The 23,265-nt window shown below is 46.5% G+C and overlaps 1 protein-coding gene across 2 annotated transcripts in view; it reads right to left on the minus strand.

The window, feature by feature from the left end:
* XDH (xanthine dehydrogenase) overlaps positions 1–23,265 on the minus strand; it is a 195,238-nt gene that overhangs the window by 108,923 nt on the left and 63,050 nt on the right. For both annotated transcript variants that reach the window (XM_073628291.1, XM_073628292.1), the window contains exons 10-14: positions 22,093–22,185; positions 20,391–20,542; positions 18,978–19,071; positions 15,513–15,622; positions 3,020–3,204 (exon numbers count right to left, since the gene is read on the minus strand). In XM_073628291.1, coding sequence (XP_073484392.1) covers positions 3,020–3,204; positions 15,513–15,622; positions 18,978–19,071; positions 20,391–20,542; positions 22,093–22,185 — 634 coding nt within the window. The remainder of the gene's footprint in view (positions 1–3,019; positions 3,205–15,512; positions 15,623–18,977; positions 19,072–20,390; positions 20,543–22,092; positions 22,186–23,265) is intronic.

Genomic DNA, 23,265 nt, shown 5'->3' on the forward strand with positions numbered 1-23,265 from the left:
AAAACAACCCCACTGTGGGTATGGTGTTCTTTTGGTGATGTGCAGTGTTGTTTTTGCTCCAAAACTTCATTCTTTTGGAATTATAGCCAAAAAAGTTCAAGCTTGGTTTCATCAGACCATAACATATTTTCCCAAATGCTTTTGGGAGACTTCAGATGTGTTTTTGCAAAATTTAGCCGGGCTTGAATGTTTTTCTTCTTAAGAAAAGGCTTCCGTCTTGCCACTCTACCCCATAGCCCAGACATATGAAGAATATGGGTGATTGTTGTCACATGTACCACACAGCCAATACTTGCCAGATATTCCTGCAGCTCCTTTAATGTTGCTGTAGGCTTCCTGGCAGCCCCCCTGACCAGCTTTCTTCTCGTCTTTATAATCAATTTTGGAGGGATGTCCAGTTCTTGGTAATGTCACTGTTGTGCCATATTTTCTCCACTTGATAATGACTGTAGATGTTCCATGGTATATCTTATGCCTTGGAAATAATTTTGTACCCTTCTCCTGACTGATACATTTTAACAATGAGGTTCCTCTGATGCATTGGAAACTCTCTGTGGACCATGGCTTTGGCTGTATGATGCGACTAAGAAAATGTCAGGAAAGACCTTCTAAAACAGCCGAACTTTATTTGGGGTTAATCAAAGGCACTTTAAATGATGGCAGGGGTGTACTGACTCCTATTTAAGATGAGTTTGAATGTGATTGCTTAATTCTGAACACAACTACAGTTATATGAGGGTGTGCACATTTATGTAACCACATTATTTTAGTTTTTTATTTTTATTTCCCCTCCCTAAAAGATTTCAGTTTGTTTTTCAATTGAGTTGTACAGTTTATAGATCACATTAAAGGTGAAAAAAATATTTATCTTTGTCTCATTTTTTTACATCACAGAAACCTGACATTTTACCAGGGGTGTGTAGACTTTTTATACCCACTGTATATTGGAGAGATAGCCCTTCGCTACCTATAAAAAAACACAGTTTTTGTCAAGTGAGGAAGGTTTAATGCTGCTTGTGCTTTCCTGTCTAGTTAACAATTGATCTCTCTATTTCCTGTATGGGTGTCACAGGGTGTCAGGGCTGGGCTCAGCCCTTCCTTCTCAGAGCTGGCTGCTCAGCTGTTGGCTAATTGCCAGCTCCTATCTCTCCACAGCTACCCAGCTGTTGATGATATCCTGCTCGTCAGTCCTGCCTACTTAAGCTGTTCAGCCCAGTGGATCTCTGCCTTCGCCTTGGTCAAGGTCACAGAAACTATCTCCTGCGATCCTGTTCAAGACTTGCTTTGCTGACATCCCTTCTGGCTCCAGATCCTGCTTGCTGTTCCACAACATTGATCCATGACTTCTGGCTTGGCTGACTATCCGTTCCAGTTACTGAACTTTGGCTATGTTTTGACTTTGTTCTTTTTACTTTTATTATTAAACAAGTGTGATTTAACTGTACTTCTGTCTTGGCCTGATTTCATGGTTTCTGACACAGGGTCACATGAAATGTGAACAAAACACATCTCTCTATAATGTGTACTTGTTTTAGACCAGAGCACTAAGTGCCATTTCTGTCTGCTGCTTCATTCCTCTGCTATCAGCATGAATCACTTCTGACAAGTTTTCCTGACACCACGAGAAAAGAGGTGACAGGGGAGGGACCTTCAGGTGATTGACAGTCTCAGCTTTGTTCCTGTGTGCTGTGTGAAGGGGGGTATGTCCCTTCCATCCAATCAGCTCTCAGAGCTCTTCTCATTGTTGTAACTTCAGCTCCCCAGCTGGGAAATCCTATGTAAATTCAGCACTTTAAATGAATGTAGGGAAAAGAGGGCTGCAGATAGAGAGGTACAATCAATATAGGAGGATTTGTTGCATCTCTGTGCATCGCCTGAGGCCAGTCATTTCACTGGGTATATGTGAGGGTTTACAACCAGTTTAAGTTGGGCTTTAAAGTGTTACTAAACCCACAACAGTAAAATCAGTCTGTATATGCAGTAAAGCATGCTTGTTATACTCACTGTGGAACCTAAGGGGTTAATCCTCTGTATTGTGTAAAAAGGCTGATTTATCCTGTCTTCTCTGATCCCCCCCTTGTTCCAGAGTCTCCAAACCATCTCCGGATAGTAGTACAGAGGCTAGGGGGCAAGCTGCACATGCTTAGTTTGGTGTGTATTGCTAGAGAGTTTTTTTTTTTTCTTGGGAGAGTGCATGTGATCAGCACAGGGCCAATCAGCACTGTCCAGACAGAGGGTCAGGGGTCCTGCAGCCTCATAGGTCAGACGAAAAAACAAAAAAGAGAAGGCGCACCAGCCTTGTGCATTATCCTTTGATACATTTCTTAAGAAGAAAACATAATTAAGAGCTACTCACAAAGGTAGAGAGAAAATCACACTGAGGAAGAAGGCTAACCTTCGAAACACGTCAGCCAGTAGCGGTCCGTACGTCCTCTCCCTAGGATCTGGAGACTGCCATCAGTACATGGACTGTCATAAGCCAAAGTCTGTTACAAGTGTGATTTTCTTTCTACCTTTGTGAGTAGTTCTTAATTATGTTTTATTCTTAATAAATGTATCAAAGGATAATGCACAAGGCTGGTGCGCCCTCTCTTTTTTGTTTTTTTGTCTGATTACTAGCATACCCCTATCCTGGAGGGCAGCAAGGCTAAAAGCTATTGTCCACCCCGAACATTGGACTGTCTGGCTAACACATTTGTGCGCAAGAGTAAGCGTCATAGGTCAATCAGGGGAGACCGAAAACTCCTCTTACAAGCTTTAACCAGACACTGATAGAAGTCACAAGACTGCTCTAACTGCTGATGAGAAAAGGTATTTAGCCGTTTATTTTTAGTAAAACTATTGCATTTCCATGTTCTGTGTACTGTGGGAGATCAGATATAGTGAAAGCAGGGCCCTGGGTTTAGTAACACTTTAATTGAAGTGTGGTGGAGTAAAATTATTGTCTACCCCAGCCTGTATGTGGCCCTTGAGGGCTTTACTGGACACTCATCATTTGAAAAGATCTGCAGTGCATTACCTTCCAGCTAGTTCCTTGCAGGTATCTTTTGCCAGGACAGTGACCGGTGCCATCCCTCCGTAGCTAAGCTGGATCTTTTCCACCTGACGGCTGTCCTTTTTAAACTCCACCATCATCCCAGTGGTGACAATAGCGATGTCGTCCTCCCGCCGTGAGGCTTGTTTGAAGGCAGAGAAATATTGCCACTGTAAAACCATCCAGTCAACTGTCAGTGAGACTTTCATAATTTAATTAACATCACAGTGAAAAATATAGAACAAGTTCAATTAATGATTTTCATTTCATTAGTTGCGGTGGTGACTTTCATTTCAATTCCATCATACATCATGTTATTTTCAAACAAATGAAAATTCCCAGAACTACCCTAAGGCTCCTTTCACACTGGGGCGGTTTGCAGGCGCTATTGCACTAATAATAGTGCCTGCAAACCAACCCAAAACAGCCGCTGCTGTCTCTCCAATGTGAAAGCCCAAAGGGCTTTCACACTGGAGCAGTGCGCTAGCAGGACGGGAAAAAAGTCCTGCTAGCAGCATCTTCGGAGCGGTGAAGGAGCGGTGTATACACCGCTCCTTCACTGCTCCGGCCCATTGAAATCAATGGGACAGCGCGGCTATACTGCTGACAAAGCACCTCTGCAGAGGCGCTTTGTGGTGGTTTTTACCCCTTTCTCAGCCGCTAAAACCCCCCCGCTAGCAGACGAATACCGATAGCGGCGCTTTACCGCCGACGCCACCCCCGCCCCAGTGTGAAAGGGGCCTAAAGCATCTCTAAACCCAAGAACAAAAATGTAATAAAGTATATCAAAGCTTTCCAGTCCTTAGTTACGGTGGCTGCATTTGTTTTCTTTTTTTTTTCAGGATTTTTCCTTTATTTTCACCTGGTCATCCTGCCAGTAACACACTTCCTGTCTTAGGGTGACAAGACTCACTCACAGTAATTATGGTGGACATATTAACACATTTATAAAGAGGCAGCTTTGTCACCTGTAGCCAGTGACATCAGGAAAGGGGGGTTGTCTCTTATTTCTTGTTTAGAATTGTTTACCCCGAGTCCCAAGGTCTGGGTTTGGCCTGGAACTCAGGGCTTTGCAGGGCTGATCCTGGGGGTGCACGGGCTGCCTCTGAAGGTAAGGGGGGTGAGCACCGCCAGATTACACAGAGCAGGGTTCTCCCCCTCACCCGGCACTGCGAAGTCCCACCTCCTGGACCGGCTCCTATGATGGACGTCACACTGGTCCAGTGCCAGGACGTGTGACGTCCATCATAGGAGCCAGTCCAGGAGTCTGGACTTTGTGTGATTGCGAGCGCCGGGTAAGCGGGAGTTCTCTGCTCTGTGTAAACAGACGGCTCTCCTCTCCCCATGGCTGCACTGGCAAGGCTGTGCTGATAGGCACTGGCAAGGCTGTGCAGATGGGCACAGGTAAGGCTGAGCTGATGGGCACTGATCAGGCTGCATTGATGGGCACTGATCAGGCTGCATTGATGGGCACTGATCAGGCTGCATTGATGGACACAGGTAAGGCTGAGCTGATGGCACCGATCAGGCTGCATTGATGGGCCCTGATTAGGCTGCAATGATGGGCACTGATGAGGCTGCACTGCTGGGCCCTGGTGAGGCTGCATTGATGGGCATTGGTGAGGCTGAGCTGATGGGCACTAATGAGGATGCATTTATGGGCACTGGTGAAGCTGAGCTGATGAGCACTGATCAGGCTGCATTGATGGGCACAGGTAAGGCTGCATTGATGGGCATTGGTGAGGTTGCATTGATGGGCACGGCACACAGCAACCAGCAAGTGAGCCTTTTGGCAGGACCCTTCCAGCACCCAAGCCCCAACCTGAGGTCACCCCCCCAGACTAGGGGGCACCCTCAATAGCCACTGACAGCCTCCTCAGCACTCCATCTCCATCTTCCACCCAACTGCCCCTCTTGGCATGAGTCATGCCTATTTATGAGTTGAATCCACCCCCTGCCAGCCCTTTAGTGGAGATTGGCTGAGGTCCTCATAAATATTCCCAGCAGCCCCAACTAGCCTCCACCCACTATGTCTAGAACATTCTCCAATGTCCTAGAAGACAGGGGGAGGCATCAGAGAGGCTGCTAGGATGAATCACCCAGCCCTGAGTTACTGAACCCTGACCCAGATTCCCAGCTCAGGCTTAGCCCTGTGCTAAAATAAATTTGCCTACACTAACAGCCTACACTAACAACTCTAGCACACTAGAGGGTGCTACACACCCTAGGACAGATGATATGTAAGAACTACATAGTGGCTCCTCCTCTCTTCATCTTCATAGCATATGGAAAGTTTTTCTGTCGTTCACAGAGGGCTCATAACACTGCAGCAAGACTAGGACAGCACTGGATTTGTGGCAGGATCAACATGTATTTTGTGTGCCTATCAAATAGACATAACAAAATGATTTCAATGGAAAAGGAAGAGGAGGGAGCGCCAACAACACATGGACCATTGAAGCCTATGACTGACATCACCACTCCAGGCTTTACTAGCCCTTGATGGAGCATTCTCTCCTCTCCCCTGCAGCTGTCGCTGGCAGATACAGGGGAGATCATGTGAATGGACTGAAGCGGGCTGAAGATAAGTAAGTATACAGGTCTTTTTTACACTGGTAAGTAAGCATAGGTGTTAGGGGGAAAGGGGACAGTTTTAACAGTAATTAGGGTTAAGCCTGGAATTCCATGTTAAGGTAATTCATGCTAAATAGGTTTTCTTTTCTTTTTTTTTTTGTTAACTTTTTTTTGTCTGAGTATAGATCTATGTCTGTCCCAAGCATGTTTGAAGCCATTTCCAGCTGACTGTCTCACTACCTCTGCTGGTAGTTTATTCCAAGCATCAACTACCCTTTTAGTAAAATAATACTTTCTAGAATTAGTTTTGATCTTTCCTCCAGTTAGTTCGAGACTGTGGGCGCACAGGACAGGACGCCGGACGCATGGATTCCTATGGCGGGGGGTGGGAGGGGGTGGTACTTTTTGAAGCACCCGATTAGAGCCAGAGGCTCTAATAGGCTTCAAAATAGGGTGGGCTCGGGGTGCAGAGAGTGCGCCCTGATCCCACCCAATTGTGTCACGATAGCGAATTAATTAATTTTTACTATTCTCACACTAACCTTCCTCCCCACCAATCAGGAGGCAGGGCGGCAGATTGGCCAAAGTGTCAGGCCATCCTGTTGGATGCCTGGCACTTAGGAAAATAGGAAGAGGAGCGGAGAAGACACGCTGGAGGTGCTGCTGCGGTAAGCCCCCCTGCCAGAGCTGCACGCACAGGGGGTGGGTTTGGTGCTGCGGCTCTGGCAGGGAGGACTTACCGCAGCAGTGGTAAGTCCCCCCTGCCAGGGCCGTGCTCGTGGGGGGGTGCTGCCAGAGCAGCGAGTGGGGGTTGTTGCATATGATGGGCACGATGGCTGCATTTGATGGGCACAGTGGCTGCATATGATGGGCACAAATGGCTGCATATGATGGGCACAAGTGGCTGCATATGATGGGCACAGGTGGCTTCGTTTTATGGGAAAAAGTGGCTGCATATCAAGGACATTAGTGGCTGCATTTGATGGGCACAAGTGGCTGAATTTGATGGGCACAAGTGGCTGCATTTGATGGACACAAGTGGCTGCATATGATGGGCACAAGTGGCTGCATGTGATGGGCACAAGTGGCTGCATTTGATGGGCACAGTGGCTGCGTTTGATGGGCACAATGGCTGCATATGATGGGCACAAGTGGCTGCATTTGATGGGCACAAGTGGCTGCATTTGATGGGCACAAGTGGCTGCGTTTGATGGGCACAGTGGCTGCATTTGATGGGCACAAGTGGCTGCATATGATGGGCACAAGTGGCTGCATTTGATGGGCACAAGTGGCTGCATTTGATGGGCGCAAGTGGCTGCATATTATGGGCATAAGTGGCTGCATTTGATGGGCACAAGTGGCTGCATATGATGAGCACAGTGGCTGCATATTATGGGCACAAGTGGCTGCATATGATGGGCATGAGTGGCTACATTTTATGGGCACAGGTGGCCGCATTTGATGGGCACAAGTGGCTACATATGACGGGCACAAGTGGCTGCATATGATGGGCACAAGTGGCTGCATTTGATGGGCACAAGTGGCTGCATATGATGGGCACAAGTGGCTGCGTTTGATGGGCACAGTGGCTAAATATAATGGGCACAAGTGGCTGCATATGATGGGCACAGTGGCTGCATATGATGGGCACAAGTGGCTGTATATGATGGGCACAGTGGCTGCATATGATGGGCACAAGTGGTTGCATATGATGGGCACAGTGGCTGTGTTTGATGGGCACAATGGCTGCAATTGATGAGCACAGTGGCTGCAATTGATGGGCACAGTGGCTGTATTTGATGGGCACAGTGGCTGCATTTGATGGGCACAGTGGCTGCATATGATGGGCACAATGGTTGCATATGATGGGCACAGTGGCTGCATATGATGGGCACAGTCGCTGCGTTTCATGGGCACAATGGCTGTAATTGATGGGCACAGTGGCTGCATTTGATGGGCACAATGGCTGCATTTTATGGGCACAGTGAGGCTGCAATTGATGGGGGGGGGTCAGTATTTTTCAGTTTGTTTGCGCCCCCCCAAAAATTTTTGAGCACCAGCCTCCACTGGTTTGAGGTCATGTCCCTGTGTTCTTGATTTTGGTTTCATATTGAAAAAACTGCCTTCCTGAACCTTATTCACCCCTTCATGTATTTAAAGGTTTTCAGTCATATTTCCCTATCCCCTCTTTCCTCCAGACTATACATATTAAGTTCCTGAAGTTGCTCTCAATATGTTTTATCCCCCAAACCTTTTACCATTTTTGTTACCTGTCTCTGGAGTCGTTACTCGTTCTATCTTATCAATATCTTTCTGTGAGTGAGGTCTCTAGAACTGGACACAGTATTCTAAATGAGGTCTCACTAAATATCTATATAGAGGAATCAGGACCTCCTTCCTCCTGCTGGTGATCCCTCTAGTGATGTATCCTAGAATTATATTCGCTTTTCCTACTGCTTGGTCACACTGTTTGCTCATTTTGCAATCATCTGAAATATGTACCCCCTAATTCTTTTTCTTCTGTAGTGCTGGCTAACACTTTACCCCCAATGTTGAACTCTCTCAGGGGATTCTTTTTCCCATAGTTGGTAAATATAACACATAGAGATTGTTATTTCAGCTACTTGCCCTACATGCAATGAGAAGGTAAACACTAAATAGATGGGCTAGATATCGTCAGAAATGTAAAATATGAATTTGGGTCAGATTTATATTCAACTCAGATTCAAACCTCAACATATAGAAAGAGAGTGCCGGAGTAGGGGAGGAACGGATTAGCGCAGGGACAGCATGACATAGGTGGACAGCACAGTCATGCTGTTTAAAAAGTTGTCCCCTTTAACAGAAGGGGAGTGGCTGGAGCAGGGGAGGCGCTCAAGTCAGTTAATTAGGAGGAAGGGGAGTGACGTCATTAGTGAGCGGTAGTGGAGAAAGATTAGACATGCTCTCACCGCTCTCCTTGCTATCCTCACAGTAATTGTTATAATGGCGACGATGGAGGCACTTTTATCACAGCTCAGAGTGGCGGGAGCCACGGGGGGACAGACTGGCTGCAGGCACAAGTAGTGGCTATCCTCAGCGAGGGGAGTGCGGTACCAAATGGGGGGAGGCAAAGTACTCCACGTGCTCGGCGGTCACTGCCGTCGGAGCGCTTCAGGCCTGACACATCTCCTGGTGGTCAGAAGCAGCTGCTGCAACATGGGAGAGAGAATGAACCTACACCCCCAGCAACCGGCAACCCCAGAGACTCGGGTGTGGGGAACTAAGAAGGACCCAGCGCAGAGGGAGGAGCGCAGCGAAGGGGGAGCCCAGCACATCACATGGCTCTGCCCCCCCTGCTCTTCACAGATGCCAGGAACGTGCGGCCAGGGCTGCAGGAGAAGGTCAGAGCAGCCAGTCAGCCCTGCAAGGGAGAGCAGTGCCTCGGGATGCTGGCCAGGTGGTCGGGGCGGCCAGAAGTCCCACGATGACCAGATGACAGTGGTGAGCGAGGGCAGAGGGCAAGCAATGGATGCCCAGACCAGGAGAAGGATCAGGAGTCCATCAAGGTGGACAGAGAGTGGGTCTGGCATGACAGGACAGAGAGGACGGCAGCAATGCAGACCCCCAGCAACCAGAGCAGGACCCTCTGGGGTGCAGCCAGTGGTCTTTTGGCCGGAGGAGAACAGCGACAGAACGGAGGGAGAACTGTCCGGGTCGGAAGGTGACAAGGACCAGGGACATTCATCGGCGGTAGATTCCAGAGTGGCAGCTGGTGGGCCCAGTCCTGGGCAGCCCGGTGAGTGTGTTTCTTCCTTATCTGTCACTTCTTTACTAAAAAATTTGTTGGATCAGTGTAGAAAGTGGGGGTCCCCGGGGTAAGGTAGTTCATCAGGGGCGGGGAGGTGACAGGCTCCACAAGGAACAGCCTAGGGATGCAGGACACATTGCGGGTAGAGTGGGCCTACAAGATTTACTGTTGGATTTTAGGGACACAGGACAGTTCGTCGTCGGCACAGGCGTGGGCCCTGCTGCAAGGTAAGAATCGTGCAGGGACGGCCACGCAACTAGCAACAGTCACCACAAAAGTTGTAGGCGAGTCGCCTGCGACGGCAGCGGGAACAGTGACGGCAGTAGTGGTTTCTCCCGATGTACCGGCCAGCGTTTCGTCTCCGGACGGCCAGGGAAAGGCAGGGGAGAAAAAAGCGGAGTCAGTCAGGTTGGCGGATTCAGCAAAAAGCAAGGTTTATGTCTGTTTTGAGGGCCCCCTGGGTGTCTCCAGGATCAACTCAGTCATTCACTATCTGGATGACTTCTTATGTGTAGGCCCACCGGGTTCCAAATTTGCGCTGTCCTGTTGGGTACGCAGGGCCGGATTTGCCACAAGGCCACCGAGGCCAGGCCTCGGGGCGGCAGTGGTGCAGGGGCGGCGCAGCTCCTGTGGCGACTTCGCGGCCGCCCCCCCCTTTTGGGCTGCTCGTTAAAGTTGATTAAGGGCACCAGTGCCCTTAGAAAAGATGGCCGCGAGCCGCCCACTACTGCGCATGCGCAGTTCTGAAGCGGCCGGGCTCGGGAAAGCTCGTATGCGCTCGGCTGGGCGGCGCATGCGCAGTAGCGTGATTTCGCCGCCCGCCGCCATTTTTGAAAAGATTAAGAAGTAATGACTAGCAGTGCGGCGGCGGGGGGGAGAGAGATGACATCTCTCATTGCTAGCACCGCTGTTCCGCCCTCCTTCATCTGGTGGCAGACAGGCAGCGTGGCAAGTGACATCAACATCTGGTGGCAGCGTGGCAAGTGACATCAACATCTGGTGGCAGCGTGGCAAGTGACATCAACATCTGGTGGCAGCATGGCAAGTGACATCCCCATCTGGTGGCAGCGTGGCAAGTGACATCCCCATCTGGAGGCAGCGTGACAAGTGACATCCCCATCTGGTGGCAGCGTGGCAAGTGACATCCCCATCTGGTGGCAGTGTGGCAAGTGACATCAACATCTGGTGGCAGCGTGGCAAGTGACATCAACATCTGGTGGCAGCGTGGCAAGTGACATCTCCATCTGGTGGCAGTGTGGTAAGTGACGTCTCCATCTGGTGGCAGCGTGGCAAGTGACATCCCCATCTGGTGGCAGCGTGGCAAGTGACATCCTCATCTGGTGGCAGCGTGGCAAGTGACATCTCCATCTGGTGGCAGTGTGGCAAGTGACGTCTCCATCTGGTGGCAGCATGGCAAGTGACATCCTCATCTGGTGGCAGCGTGGCAAGTGACATCCCCATCTGGTGGCAGCATGGCAAGTGACATCCCCATCTGGTGGCAGCATGGCAAGTGACATCCCCATCTGGTGGCAGCCAGGCAGTGTGGCAAGTGACATCTCCATCTGGTGGCAGCGTGGCAAGTGACATCCCCATCTGGTGGCAGCCAGGCAGCGTGTCAAGTGACATCTCCATCTGGTGGCAGCGTGGCAACTGACAACCCCATCTGGTGGCAGCCAGGCAGTGTGGCAAGTGACATCCCCATCTGGTGGCAGCATGGCAAGTGACATCCCCATCTGGTGGCAGGCAGAGTGGCAAGTGACATCCCCATCTGGTGGCAGCGTGGCAAGTGACATCCCCATCTGGTGGCAGGCAGCGTGGCAAGTGACATCTCCATCTGGTGGCAGCCAGGCAGTGTGGCAAGTGACATCCCAATGTGGTGGCAGCGTGGCAAGTGCCATCTCCATCTGGTGGCAGCCAGGCAGTGTGGCAAGTGACATCTCCATCTGGTGGCAGGCATAGTGTCAAGTGACAAGCGATGGTGGCAAGTGACACGCTCAGGGCTCCCAATGATTCTGCATTATGGTGAGTTGAACGATTTCATTTTACATTACAATGTAATGATAGAAATAATGTGTTTCAATCATCCTGACACCATACCAACCATGGTGCCGGGGATGATTGAGGCACTAACACCAGCAATTGCCCTGAAAAATTGCCCGTGAAAAATTGTTACCCCGCGCGCTTACCCTGAAGTACAATTAAAGCCAGTTGTTTTCAGTGTTCTCGTGTGTGGAGATATGTGTTTAATTGATCTATTGTAGCAGTCATCGATAAAGGACGAGAATGGTGGTGTGTGTGTGTGTGTGTTTGTGGGGGGGGGGGGCATTGAAGGACCCGGCCTTGGGGCGGCAAAGGGAGTAAATCCGGGCCTGTGGGTACGTTGCAACATATAGCGGAACGTTTCAGGGTCCCATTAGCTCAGGAAAAAACAGAGGGCCCCACGTCGACCATTGTTTTCCTGGGAATTGAAGTGGATTCGATTGGGATGGAATGCCGATTGCCGACTGAAAAGCTGGAAAATCTCAAGGCAGAAGTGCGTGGGACCATTGGAAGGCGCAAGATACAGTTGCATCAGTGACAATCTTTGCTAGGGAAGCTAAATTTTGCTTGCTGAATAATTCCAATGGGTAGGGTTTTTTGTCGCCGGCTGTCTGCAGCAACCGCTGTAGTCCAGGTGCCGACACACTTCATGAGTCTCAACAGAGAACACAGAGAGGACTTGCGGGTGTGGCAGGACTTCTTGGAGTCGTTCAATGGGCGCTCTATGGATGTCGGGTCCCATCAGCAATTGCAATTTGGAATTGTTCACGGATGCTGCAGGCTCCACGGGCTATGGGGACTTCTTTTGGGGACAATGGAGCACAGCTCGCTGGCCCCCAGCATGGGGTGAGGCTGGGTTCTTGAAGAACCTAGTCCTCCTGGAACTTTTTCGGATTGTAGTAGCAATGGAATTATGGGGGGGAATCCTTCCATAACTTGAAAGTGCGTCTCAGTTGTGACAACCTTGGGGTCGTCCAGGTGGTTAACCGCTTGTCAGCAACGTCCATGCCGGTGGTCAGGTTGCTGCGACATTTGGTACTGCGCTGTTTGCAAATGAATGCTTTCATTTACGCTTTGCACTTACCAGGGGTTGATAACACCTTGGCTGACGCTTTGTCTCGTTTTCAGTGGGACAGGTTCCAGGAGTTGGCAACAGACGCGGAGCAACATGGGGTCACCTGTCCAGACTGGATATGGAACAGTGCATTGGGAACGCAGCACGTTGGATTCAACGCTCCGTGAGTATGGCTACCTACTTGGGATGCCTACTCCAAGGTATGGCAAAAATGGTTAGCATGCTTACATAGGCTTGACATCCCCCCGAGGGTCGAGAGGTAGCCCGCGCAGTTCTCTATTTTATCAATATGGGATTAGAGAGGGGTATCTCAGTAGCTGCCATTGAAGTTGGCAGGTGTGGCCTTTCTTTTCAAATTACAAGGGCAACAGGACTATATGAAGGATTTCTGGGTGAAACAAGCAGTAAAAGGGTACAGGAGAGCGCATAAGAGGGATGGGCGGCGCCTAGTTTCCTTTGACATGCTACATGATTTATTTTTGTTTCTGAGTAACGTTTGCAGCTCAGATTACGAATGTGCGCTATTCCGCACGGCCTTTGCACTGGCTTTCTTTGGGGCGTTACGGATAAGCAAGCTAGTCAGCCCTTCAAAACGGTCTCAAGGGGGGCTGTTGGTGGGGGATGTAGATTATTTGCAGGATTCGGTCAGAATGAGGACAAGACGGTAAAAACTGATCAGACCGGTAAGGGCATTCAACTGGAAGTGTTCCGCGGTAAGAGCGGTGGAATCTTTCCGGGACATGCGTCTTGGGTTCACAGGCTCATTTCTGATACATTGTGATGGGTTGTCCTTGTCAAGGTTCCAGTTCATAGCCGTATTTCGAAAATGTTTGACAGCGGCCGGCTACGACCCAAAAAGTTAGGCCTCCCATTCTTTCTGAATAGCGGTGGCCACAGAAGCTTCCAGGGCTGGTCTTAGTTATGAAGCAGTTAAGCGTATTTGCAGGTGGGACTCGAACAAATTTAAGCTTTATATTCATCCACATTTGTTACAGAATTAGATCTCACTTGGTTTTTTTGGGCTTTACTCTAGTGTTGTATTTATGGGGAGCTTACTGTTTTGTGTTGTCATTTTTTCATGTTCACAGGTGGAGAGGTTGGCCTAGTTTGGATCCTGGGTCACTCCTAGGTGTATTGGGGGGCCAGAGGAGCTGATGTTCGGCTGAACGGTAGGCAGTTGGGTATCCCCAGACAGGAAGCTCACGTCAGATGGATTGGGGTACCGGGTATGCTTTGGAACAGGGTGCTTTCGGAAGTACACAGGTTCTCCCGTTTGGACAGGGCGCCAGACATTTTGGTGCTACATGTGGGGGGGTAACGACATGGGAGCCAGGTCCATGCGGGATCTCATATGGGACATAAAATGTGATTTTTTTACGTTTGCGCTCGGCTTTTCCTGGGGAGGGTCATTGTTTGGTCAGATATGGTGGGGCAGGACGTGCACTCCATCACTCTTAAGATACCTCCGTGTATCCACCTCCAGCTCTCTATGACGTATGGCCACACCCCTGTTCCTGATCACGAACCTGCTCACTTCCTTGTTTACATTCGCTCGGGCCCTATCAACCTTTTTAGCTGACCAACCCCACCTTAATGAAGTGGGAACCGATCTCTGGGCCCTAGGTTTACAGGAAGGCGTACAGCGAGCACTGAGGGTATAGAGGTGCATGCAAGGGTAAGGTTTTACCCTTTTGTGCTGTGGCAGTGGTTGGGTCTTTGGAGGAGGAGAAGATGGATGTTATATGTATATAACATGGTTGGTACCCATCCGTGGTATGGGGTTATCAGGTACCTTCTGGTTAACGAGGGGTTAACCAGGAAGGGGTAAAAGGTAGGTCGCGTAAGGTTGAGTACCATCTCTGAGTCCGGGGGCTTGCGACTGGAGGCCTAAAGTTTAAAAGAAGTTGGTCGCAGTGACCGGTGACATAAAAAGTTGGTTAAGAGTTATTTAACCGCCCTGGACCATTTGGCTGGCCAAAGACCAGAGCACTTTTTGCGATTCGGCACTGCGTCGCTTTAACTGACAATTGCGCCGTTGTGCGACGTGGCCCCCAAACAAAATCAGCGTCCTTTTTTCGCCACAAATAAGCGTATATTGATTTGTTTGCGCAAAAGTTATAGGGTCTACAAAATAGGGGATGGTTTTATGGCATTTTTATTAATTTTTTTTTTTTACTAGTAATGGCGGCGATCAGCGATTTTTATCATGACTGCGACATTGTGGCGGACACGTCGGACAATTTTGACACATTTTTGGGACCATTGGAATGAATACAGCGATCAGTGTGATTAAAAATGCATTGATTACTGTAAAAATGTCACTGGCAGTGAAGGGGTTAACACTAGGGGGCAGTGAAGGGGTTAATGTGTGTCCTAGTTTGTGTTCTAACTGAAGGGGGATGTGGACTGTGCAGGGAAACTAACAGATTCTCTGTTCATACTCTGTATGAACAGAGGATCTGTCAGTTCTCCTCTCAGAGAACCAGAAACTGTGTGTTTACACACACAGATCCCGGTTCTCCGTGTGCCCCGAGCGATCGCGGGAGCCCGGCGGTGATCGAGACCGCCCGGCACTGGCATCAGCTCGGGGGGGCGAGTGGGGGACACGTGCGCGCGCCTCTAGCGGCGTGCACGCGCCCCCTAGTGGCCACAGGGCGAAGCACCGTTACATAACGTCGTTTCGCCCAGCCGTGCCATTCTGCCGCAGTACGACGGCTGGTTGGTATGTGGTTAAAATGTTATTTATTTAATTTTATGTTAATTGTTTAATAAAAAGTCTGTCAAGGCCATTTACTCCAAAACATTGTCACATCATCTGTGGGGGGATTTGGAGGGGTTAGATTGTATGTACAACGGGTGGGTTAAATGACTATGGGTTAGATCCTTCACATGTCATGCCTCACATAACTTTTAGTGCCTACAATTACACAGGAAATAGTTGCGGAGCTGTTTAGTTGTATAGGGGCACATGTACAAGTCACATATGTTGTGTAACTGACCTTTTTTGAGAATGGGATTTCAATAGAGAGAAGGATCTCCTGAGGTTTTAATATTGTTTTTCTGTATCCGGCAAAGAAATTTTCATCCATCTGTACAATCCTTTCATTGTCTGCAAATACAGTTTCATGAGATTTAAGAGGAACTGACAAAGTCTGTACTGAGAGTCACACTTTTCTGTCATATGAGGGACACAAACTGGCAGCTGAAAATATTAGGACATAATGACTTTGCCCTCAAAAGAAAGAACTAATTTTAAAAAGCTTCTGTCATCACATAATGAATGAAATACCCTGATTTAAACAGCTTGTATAACCAGAACTAAGTCTGTTACATCCTATACAAATTCCATTGGTTCTACGATGTTGACCATGAAAAAAAACTTGATCATCTGACACCTGCTGACAGAAAAAGTTATTTCCAGTCATAGTGAAGTCATCCAGTCCAGCCGTTTAATATGCATCTTCTGGTGCTAAAAATTACTGAAACTTTTTTTTTTTTTGGATAGAGTAGTAAGGGATTAGATGTGGCTAGCTACATGAATTTCTGTTGAATTATATCACTGATATTAAAAGATTTTGGACTTAGGGGTTGATTTACTAAAACTGGAGAGCGCAAAATCTGGTGCAGTTGTGCATGGTAGCCAATCAGCTTCTAATGCCCTGTACACATGACCGGTTTTCCCGTCGGAATAAACTCTGAAAGTTTTTCCGACAGAGTTCCAATGGAATTCCGCTGAAACTGTCTTGTGTACACATGATCACACCAAAGTCCGACCGTCAAAAATGCGGTGACGTACAACACGTACGACGGGACTAGAAAAAGGATGTTCAATAGCCAGTAGCCAATAGCTTCCGTCTCGTACTTGCTTTAGAGCATGCATCGAAACAGCATACAGACGAGCGGTTTTCCTGATAGGAATTGGTTCTGTCGGAAATATGTAGAACATGTTCTTTTTCTAGGTCCGTCAGAATTTCCGACGGAAAAAGTCCGATGGGGCATACACACGATCGGAATATACAATGAAAAGCTCCCGTCGGACTTTTTCTGTTGGACATTCCGCTCGTGTGTACGGGGCATTGGGCCGGCCATACATGGGTCGAATTCCGAAAGCACCATTAGTGGGCCGCAGCAACGGGCGATTTTCGTGCGGCCATCGAATGTAAGTGATCGGGCATGTTGAAAATTTTTTGAAAAGCAAACAAATTTGTAATCAACGATGGGAGAATTGTGTGAGAAATATAATTGGAATAAAAATGTGCACAAGAAAAGAAAAATCCCAGAAAGAAAAGAAAATTCCCAGAAAGAAAAAAAAAATTTCCCGGAAAGAAAAGGAAATTCCTGTCCACGAAAGTTCTTTAGTAGCAACATGAGGTGAAATTGAAGACTTGGTTGGTCAAATTTCGAAATCAATGGTGGCCTCATCAGATCACAAAATACATGAAATTTCTGATTTTCGCAAGAAAATGTGTTCAGAATGCGACTCATATATAGCCTGCACAACTTCAGCTTGTTCTAATAAGCTTTGACAAAAATACTGGAAGCTGATTTGTTTCTGTACTAAGCTGAACCAGATTTAGTAAATCAACCCCTTAAGCCGGCCATAGACAGTTCAAATTTTGGCTGGTTCAGGAGGGAACAGCTGAGATTTGAACCATATATGGACAGGCTGAATGTACCAAAGCTGATCGATAAACTCGGGTACAACCAGCCTGTCAGATTTTACATGCGATTGTTGCTAGTGGCTATTGTAGCCAGTAGCAATAATCACTGTGTTCTCTCGGCGGGGGCGGCTTTCCCCACCCCCTCTGCTGGGAGAACAAGATGGCTCTGCAGGAGGGATTCCCCCATCTACACTGACTGTGTTGATGGGGGAATCAAGCTATTTTTTTAGTTCTTTAGACCCCATACACACTATTAGATTTTCTGCAGATTTGTGTCTTCAGATTTACCATAACCATATAATATGAGGTCAAACCTTAAGAGTTGCAATTTGTATGCAATCAGGCAAGCCCTTTCACTATATGGTTTTGGTAAATCTGAAGACAAAAATCTAATAGTGTGTATGGGGCCTTAGTCTGGTGCCCTCAATAGACTTTTTTACATGTAGGTTTTTACTGCAGTTTTTGTCCTCACTGTGCAGATTCACCTTCTCTCTATTTGTCCTGGTGGCCATTGTCACTGGAACAGAAAATGAAAGGATGCCCAAAAATTTAACGAGAATAGAGGGGAAACATAGGGACACTTTTTCTGTTAATACCTGTCTAACAAATTTCCTCTTACCTCCTGATGTGTCTCCAGAATAAGCAGTAAAGGTAAACAGGAAAAAGACAGGAGTTTTAACCATTTTTTTTTACTAAAATTTTAGGACAGAGAGTGTTACTAAAACCATTACCCTGCATTCACTATATCTGGTCTTCCACAGTAGACAGACCATGGGAATGCAATTATTTTAGTAACTAAACTGCTAAATACCTTTTTTTCATCAGCAGTAAGAACAGTCTTGTGACTTCTATCAGTGTCTGGTTAAAGTTTGTAGGAGAAGTTTTCATTTTCCCCCCTGAATGTCATATAAGGCTGCGGGACCCCTGACCCTCTGTCTGGACAGTGTTAATTGGTCCTGTGCTGATCACATGCACTCTCCCAAGAAACAAAAACTCCCTAGCAATACACACCAAATTGAGCATGTGCAGCATGTCCCCTAGCCTATGAGATGCATTGGGGGCAGTGGGAGAAGGGGAGGATCAGAGAAGACAGGATCAAACAGCCTTTTATACAATACAGAGCATTAACCCCTTAGGTTCCACAGTGTGTGCATAACAAGCATGCTTTACTGCATATACAGGCAGTCCTCCAGTTATGAACACAATAGGGACTATAGGTTTGTTCGTAAGTCGAAGTTGTTCGTAAGTCGCAAGACTGCATTTGTAAATGTAACTTCCGGTCGGAACACTGTGTTCGTAAGTGTAACTGCCGCCTGTGCATGGATGTGGGATGTTCTGGGCGCTTGTTATGTTATCTGGGGCATAGTACGGCAGTGTGGGATGTGTTCAGAAGTGCTCGAAAGGTATCCAGGACCCGCATGGAGCACAAGTAGCCGGCATTTGAGGCCGTTCGTAAGTAGGAGTTGTTCGTAACTCGGGTGTTCGTAACTTGGTGATTGCCTGTACAGACTGATTTTATTGTTGTGGGTTTAGTAACATTTTAAGGCCAGTTTGGCCAATTATTTCATTACATAGCAGCATGCAATCAAGGGTAAAGATGAATTGGAATAAAATAACCTCCCAATGTTTTCTTCCCTCCATGTAAGGTAGGTAGTATTGGGAGTTAACTACACATGTCTCCCTCCTCTCCATAGGCTTTAACTACCAGTTTAAACCAGTTTGAATCTGACTGCTAGTTCATTGGTCCAGTCAACAGATGGTGGTTGGTATTGTTCCTGTCACCGACTGTATTCTGATTGGTACCTAGAGAGATGAGGTGCAGTTTGCTGCTGCTTGCCATAAACACTGGGTTCAGGTCAGAAATCGGACTGGCCGTCATGATATTTCCTCCAATAGCCTATAAATGAGCACCAGGGACAATATAGACAAGTGTCAAAGTCAATGCAAATACTATATAAAACAATTAAAGATTATATAAGGGACACAAAAGTATTGAAGCTTGAGGGTCAAAGTGACGGACAGAAAACTAGCAACTTTAATAAGTACAAATAGTAAACCTGTAAACCATTTCTTGCTACAAGAAACAGTTTAAAAACAACAGGCTAAGGCTAATAGCAGCTGGTAAAGCTCAGGTATATGGGTTTGCGCTAGTATTGCATTAGTGTATTTCAGTCGAGCCTCAAAATGTCTGTTATTAAAGGGGTTGTGCATAATTGGGAAAAAAATAAGGGGGTGGGGATGGAAGTTGCATAAGCAACACACGTATAGAGAAGAAGAAGTAAGAAAGGTAGAAAAGGAAAGACCAACAGGAAGGGGATGACAGGACCACTATGAAAAGTAATTATAAACCAACAAACCTAGAAGTATACTAATGCCCCGTACACACGGTCGGACTTTGTTCGGACATTCCGACAACAAAATCCTAGGATTTTTTCCGACGGATGTTGGCTCAAACTTGTCTTGCATACACATGGTCACACAAAGTTGTCGGAAAATCTGATCGTTTTAAACGCGGTGACGTAAAACATGTACGTCGGGACTATAAACGGGGCCTTGGCCAATAGCTTTCATCTCTTTATTTATTCTGAGCATGCGTGGCACTTTGTCCGTCGGATTTGTGTACACACGATCGGAATTTCCGACAACGGATTTTGTTGTCGGAAAATTTTATCTCCTGCTCTCCAACTTTGTGTGTCGGAAAATCCGATGGAAAATGTCCGATGGAGCCCACACACGGTCGGAATTTCCGACAACACGCTCCGATCGGACATTTTCCATCGGAAAATCCGACCGTGTGTACGGGGCATTAAGCAAAAAAAAAACTTGTGGACCCTTAGTTTGACCAGTTTGGTATGGAGAAACTTGAGTGGTCTGCACAGAGCCCTCACCTCAACCCTACTGAACACCTTTTAGAATGAATTAGAATGCCAGTTGTGAGCCAGGTCTTCTCGTCCAGCATGAGTACATGACCCCACAAATGCTCATTTGGCTGAATGGGCACAAATTCTAACAAACACACTACAAAATCTTGTTGAAAGCCATCCTAGAAGAGTAGAGGCTAACTTCATATTAATGCCTATGGATTGGTGCAATGGTCAGGTATCCACAAACTTTTGTTTATATTGAATATATGCAGACCCTTCAAAGGTGTGTGGAGCTTAGGAGCTTAGTCCCAGCTTTGCATGTTTGTGTTCATAGCTTTGTGCACATCCTTACAGCAACATTACGGATCTGCTGCCCGGCAAACCACCTCAGCTGCTCCAGGACAGCGCAGAACACTTCTGTTTTGTACGCTGGAAGCTCTGCAACTGCTTTTTGAAGGACCTCACTAATCATGGTCAAGGTACATGATGCGCCAAAACAAATGCCTAGAAAAGAAAGCACAAAAAGTTGATTGTACATAGAGTTTGCAGGAAAGTCAGCTCACCACGCACTACAGCTATTTAGAAGGCCCAATTTAAGTCACAACTTAGATCTTACACAGGAGTGAGGACTTCCACCCGTTACAGCACTTGGTGCCTGAGCAGTCAATCACTAAGCACCAGTGCTGTCAGATGGGAGAAAGGGGAGTGAGTTATCTGCTACCCCATACATGGAAGTATTACTCCCATTTTTTCCCAGCAGCTCCCTCACCTATGGTAAAAATGTAAAAAAAATAGATTGTTGTAAGTGGTTGTAAAAGTAGAATTTTTTTTTTTTACCTTACTGCATTCTCTGTATTAAACAAAAAAAAACATTTTGCATGAAGCCCCCCATCCCCCAGCCCTACCTTATACTTACCTGAGCCCAATCTCGATCCAGCGTTACACCCGATTGCTGTGGCTCTCACCGATCTCTCTCTGCTCATTGGACATAGAGGCAGCAGCAGGACAATCATAGCCAGTGAGCAGAGAGCGGGGGCAGGGCCAAGCACACAGGAGCAGCTTGCTATGGGGGCACTCACCAGAGGAAGGGGAACCAGAAGCACTGGCAGGGGACCCCAGAAGAGGAGGACCAGAGCTGCTCTTTGCAAAACCATTTCACAGAGCAGGCAAGTATAACATGTTTGTAGTTTAAAAAAATAAGTTTATAATCACTTTAATTTCCATATTGAATTTCAATTATTTCTAGCCTACTCCTAATATTCTAAACAATCTTGAAGTTTCTAAATGTACTGTATTAGGAGTTCCACACTTTTACTTTCTTGAATTCTGTGACACATAATTACTATTCCCAGTAGGCACTGCTGTGCACGCATTTCACGGGGCTACAGAGATGTTGAAAGGAACAGTTCTAGGAGGTGGGTTCTGTACAGGAATTGCTGCTTGCAGGCAGCAAGGTACCATGGGATATGTAGTCCTTACAGATTGAAACTAAACGGCATGGATGATGCAAAGCATGCAGGAAGTTGTGGAAAGCAGACAACCAGCACTTACAATATGAAAGGAGATTTTTGCAAGTAAGCTTATAGTGATTGTCAATAATAAATGTTGTTTGTATTGCTATTACAATGCTGATGTTATAAAATTAAAGTGTATGCTGTGACCATAGAACTCCTTTAAATATTCTGACTGATGTTAAGGCAGGTCCAACCAATTAGTGGTTCTGCCTGAGCAGCCATCCACCTTGTCTGCCGGGGCATTGATCACATGATCATCCACTGGTGGGAGTGTGAACTTTGGTGGCTACAGTGGCAGATATATTTTAAGACCTCTTACATTTCATTGAATTTATAGCTACATGAGCAACTCAGTCACCTTAATCTAATGATCAAGGTGTCAAAAATTGTCTGGAGACTTTAGTTATCTGAGAAAAGAACAGGGAGCTGAGAAAGTTTCTAAAACCACCTTGTTCTACTTTCATAATGAAATCACCAGTAGCAAGAAGTTGTTTTATAAGAACAGGCCCAGTGCCAAAAAAAATAAAATGTATTACTTACCGCCCTGCGTGTGCTCAACCTTATTTAACTCTGGAATCCAGTTGGGGGAGATAATTACTGGGTACCGCAGGTTTTTGAACTTGGTCTCAATACCTGAGAAGAATAACAAATTAATCACATATGACACAAACATTTGAGATAAAGACATTTCTGCATTTTTTAATGTTGGAGCTGAATCTGTGTTTTACTTTTGAAACTGTCTTTTGACTTTTACTGTCAAATAATGGTTTATTGCTAAAGGCTAGATTAAAGACAGAAACAGATTGTTTATGCCACTGTGTTGCAAATTAATTACAAAATAATAGATTAGAATTAGGCAGATTTCAGGTAATGATCCCTGGGAGACGTATGAAAATAAACAGCCCTTTCAAAAGGACTTCTGGGTTCTTATAAATTCATTGATAGTACTCAAAATTCTAAGGACGTATAAAATTGAGTCTAGTTAATGATAATATGGTGCTATATATTATTCATAGTACATTTATTTGTACGTTTTATGACACACAGGGAAGTCCCCACCCCCAATTATCAGTTCTAATTTGCAGTTTTATGTTCCACGGCCACATTTTAGCCTTAGCTCTAATCCAGGCTTTTTAGTGAATTCCATCCTGATTCTATTACAAACCACTGTTCAAGGTGAGTTTTTTCCCTTTTCTGTTTTTTTGTTATATATATACAACAATTCATGATCTAGTATCTATAATTGGATGTTAAATGATAAAACATGTGATATTGTTTATATGATTCAGTATCAAAAGTTAAAATGTTTGAATATGCTGTACATACTATAAATAATAAATATCGTATATAATTACATTTCTCAGATTTACTAGACCCAATTTATATTCTGTAAGTTCTTTATTTGTTTTCAGGCAAGTAGGGTCAAGTACAACTTTACTTTGCTACGTTCCTTTTGAGAAGTGAAAAAAGATACAGACTATATAACTGAGTATTAGGCATTGTAACCAAGATACAGTGAAAGGAGAAGTAGGGCCAAAGCTCTTTTGACCCTACTTCTCCTGTAGGCCCCAGGAGTGCAGAATGAAATAGGCTAAAGTCCACTATTGGCTTATGTCACTCAGAGGGTCCACACTTTGGAGAGTTCCCTACTTTAATGTCGGGATCCACCCAGATATCTGACCGGCAGCTGGCTCAGCCTCTGAGCATGCTGCT

The sequence above is a fragment of the Aquarana catesbeiana genome, linkage group LG04 (genome assembly GCF_042186555.1).
Source record: "Aquarana catesbeiana isolate 2022-GZ linkage group LG04, ASM4218655v1, whole genome shotgun sequence".
Taxonomy (NCBI): Eukaryota; Metazoa; Chordata; class Amphibia; order Anura; family Ranidae; genus Aquarana; species Aquarana catesbeiana.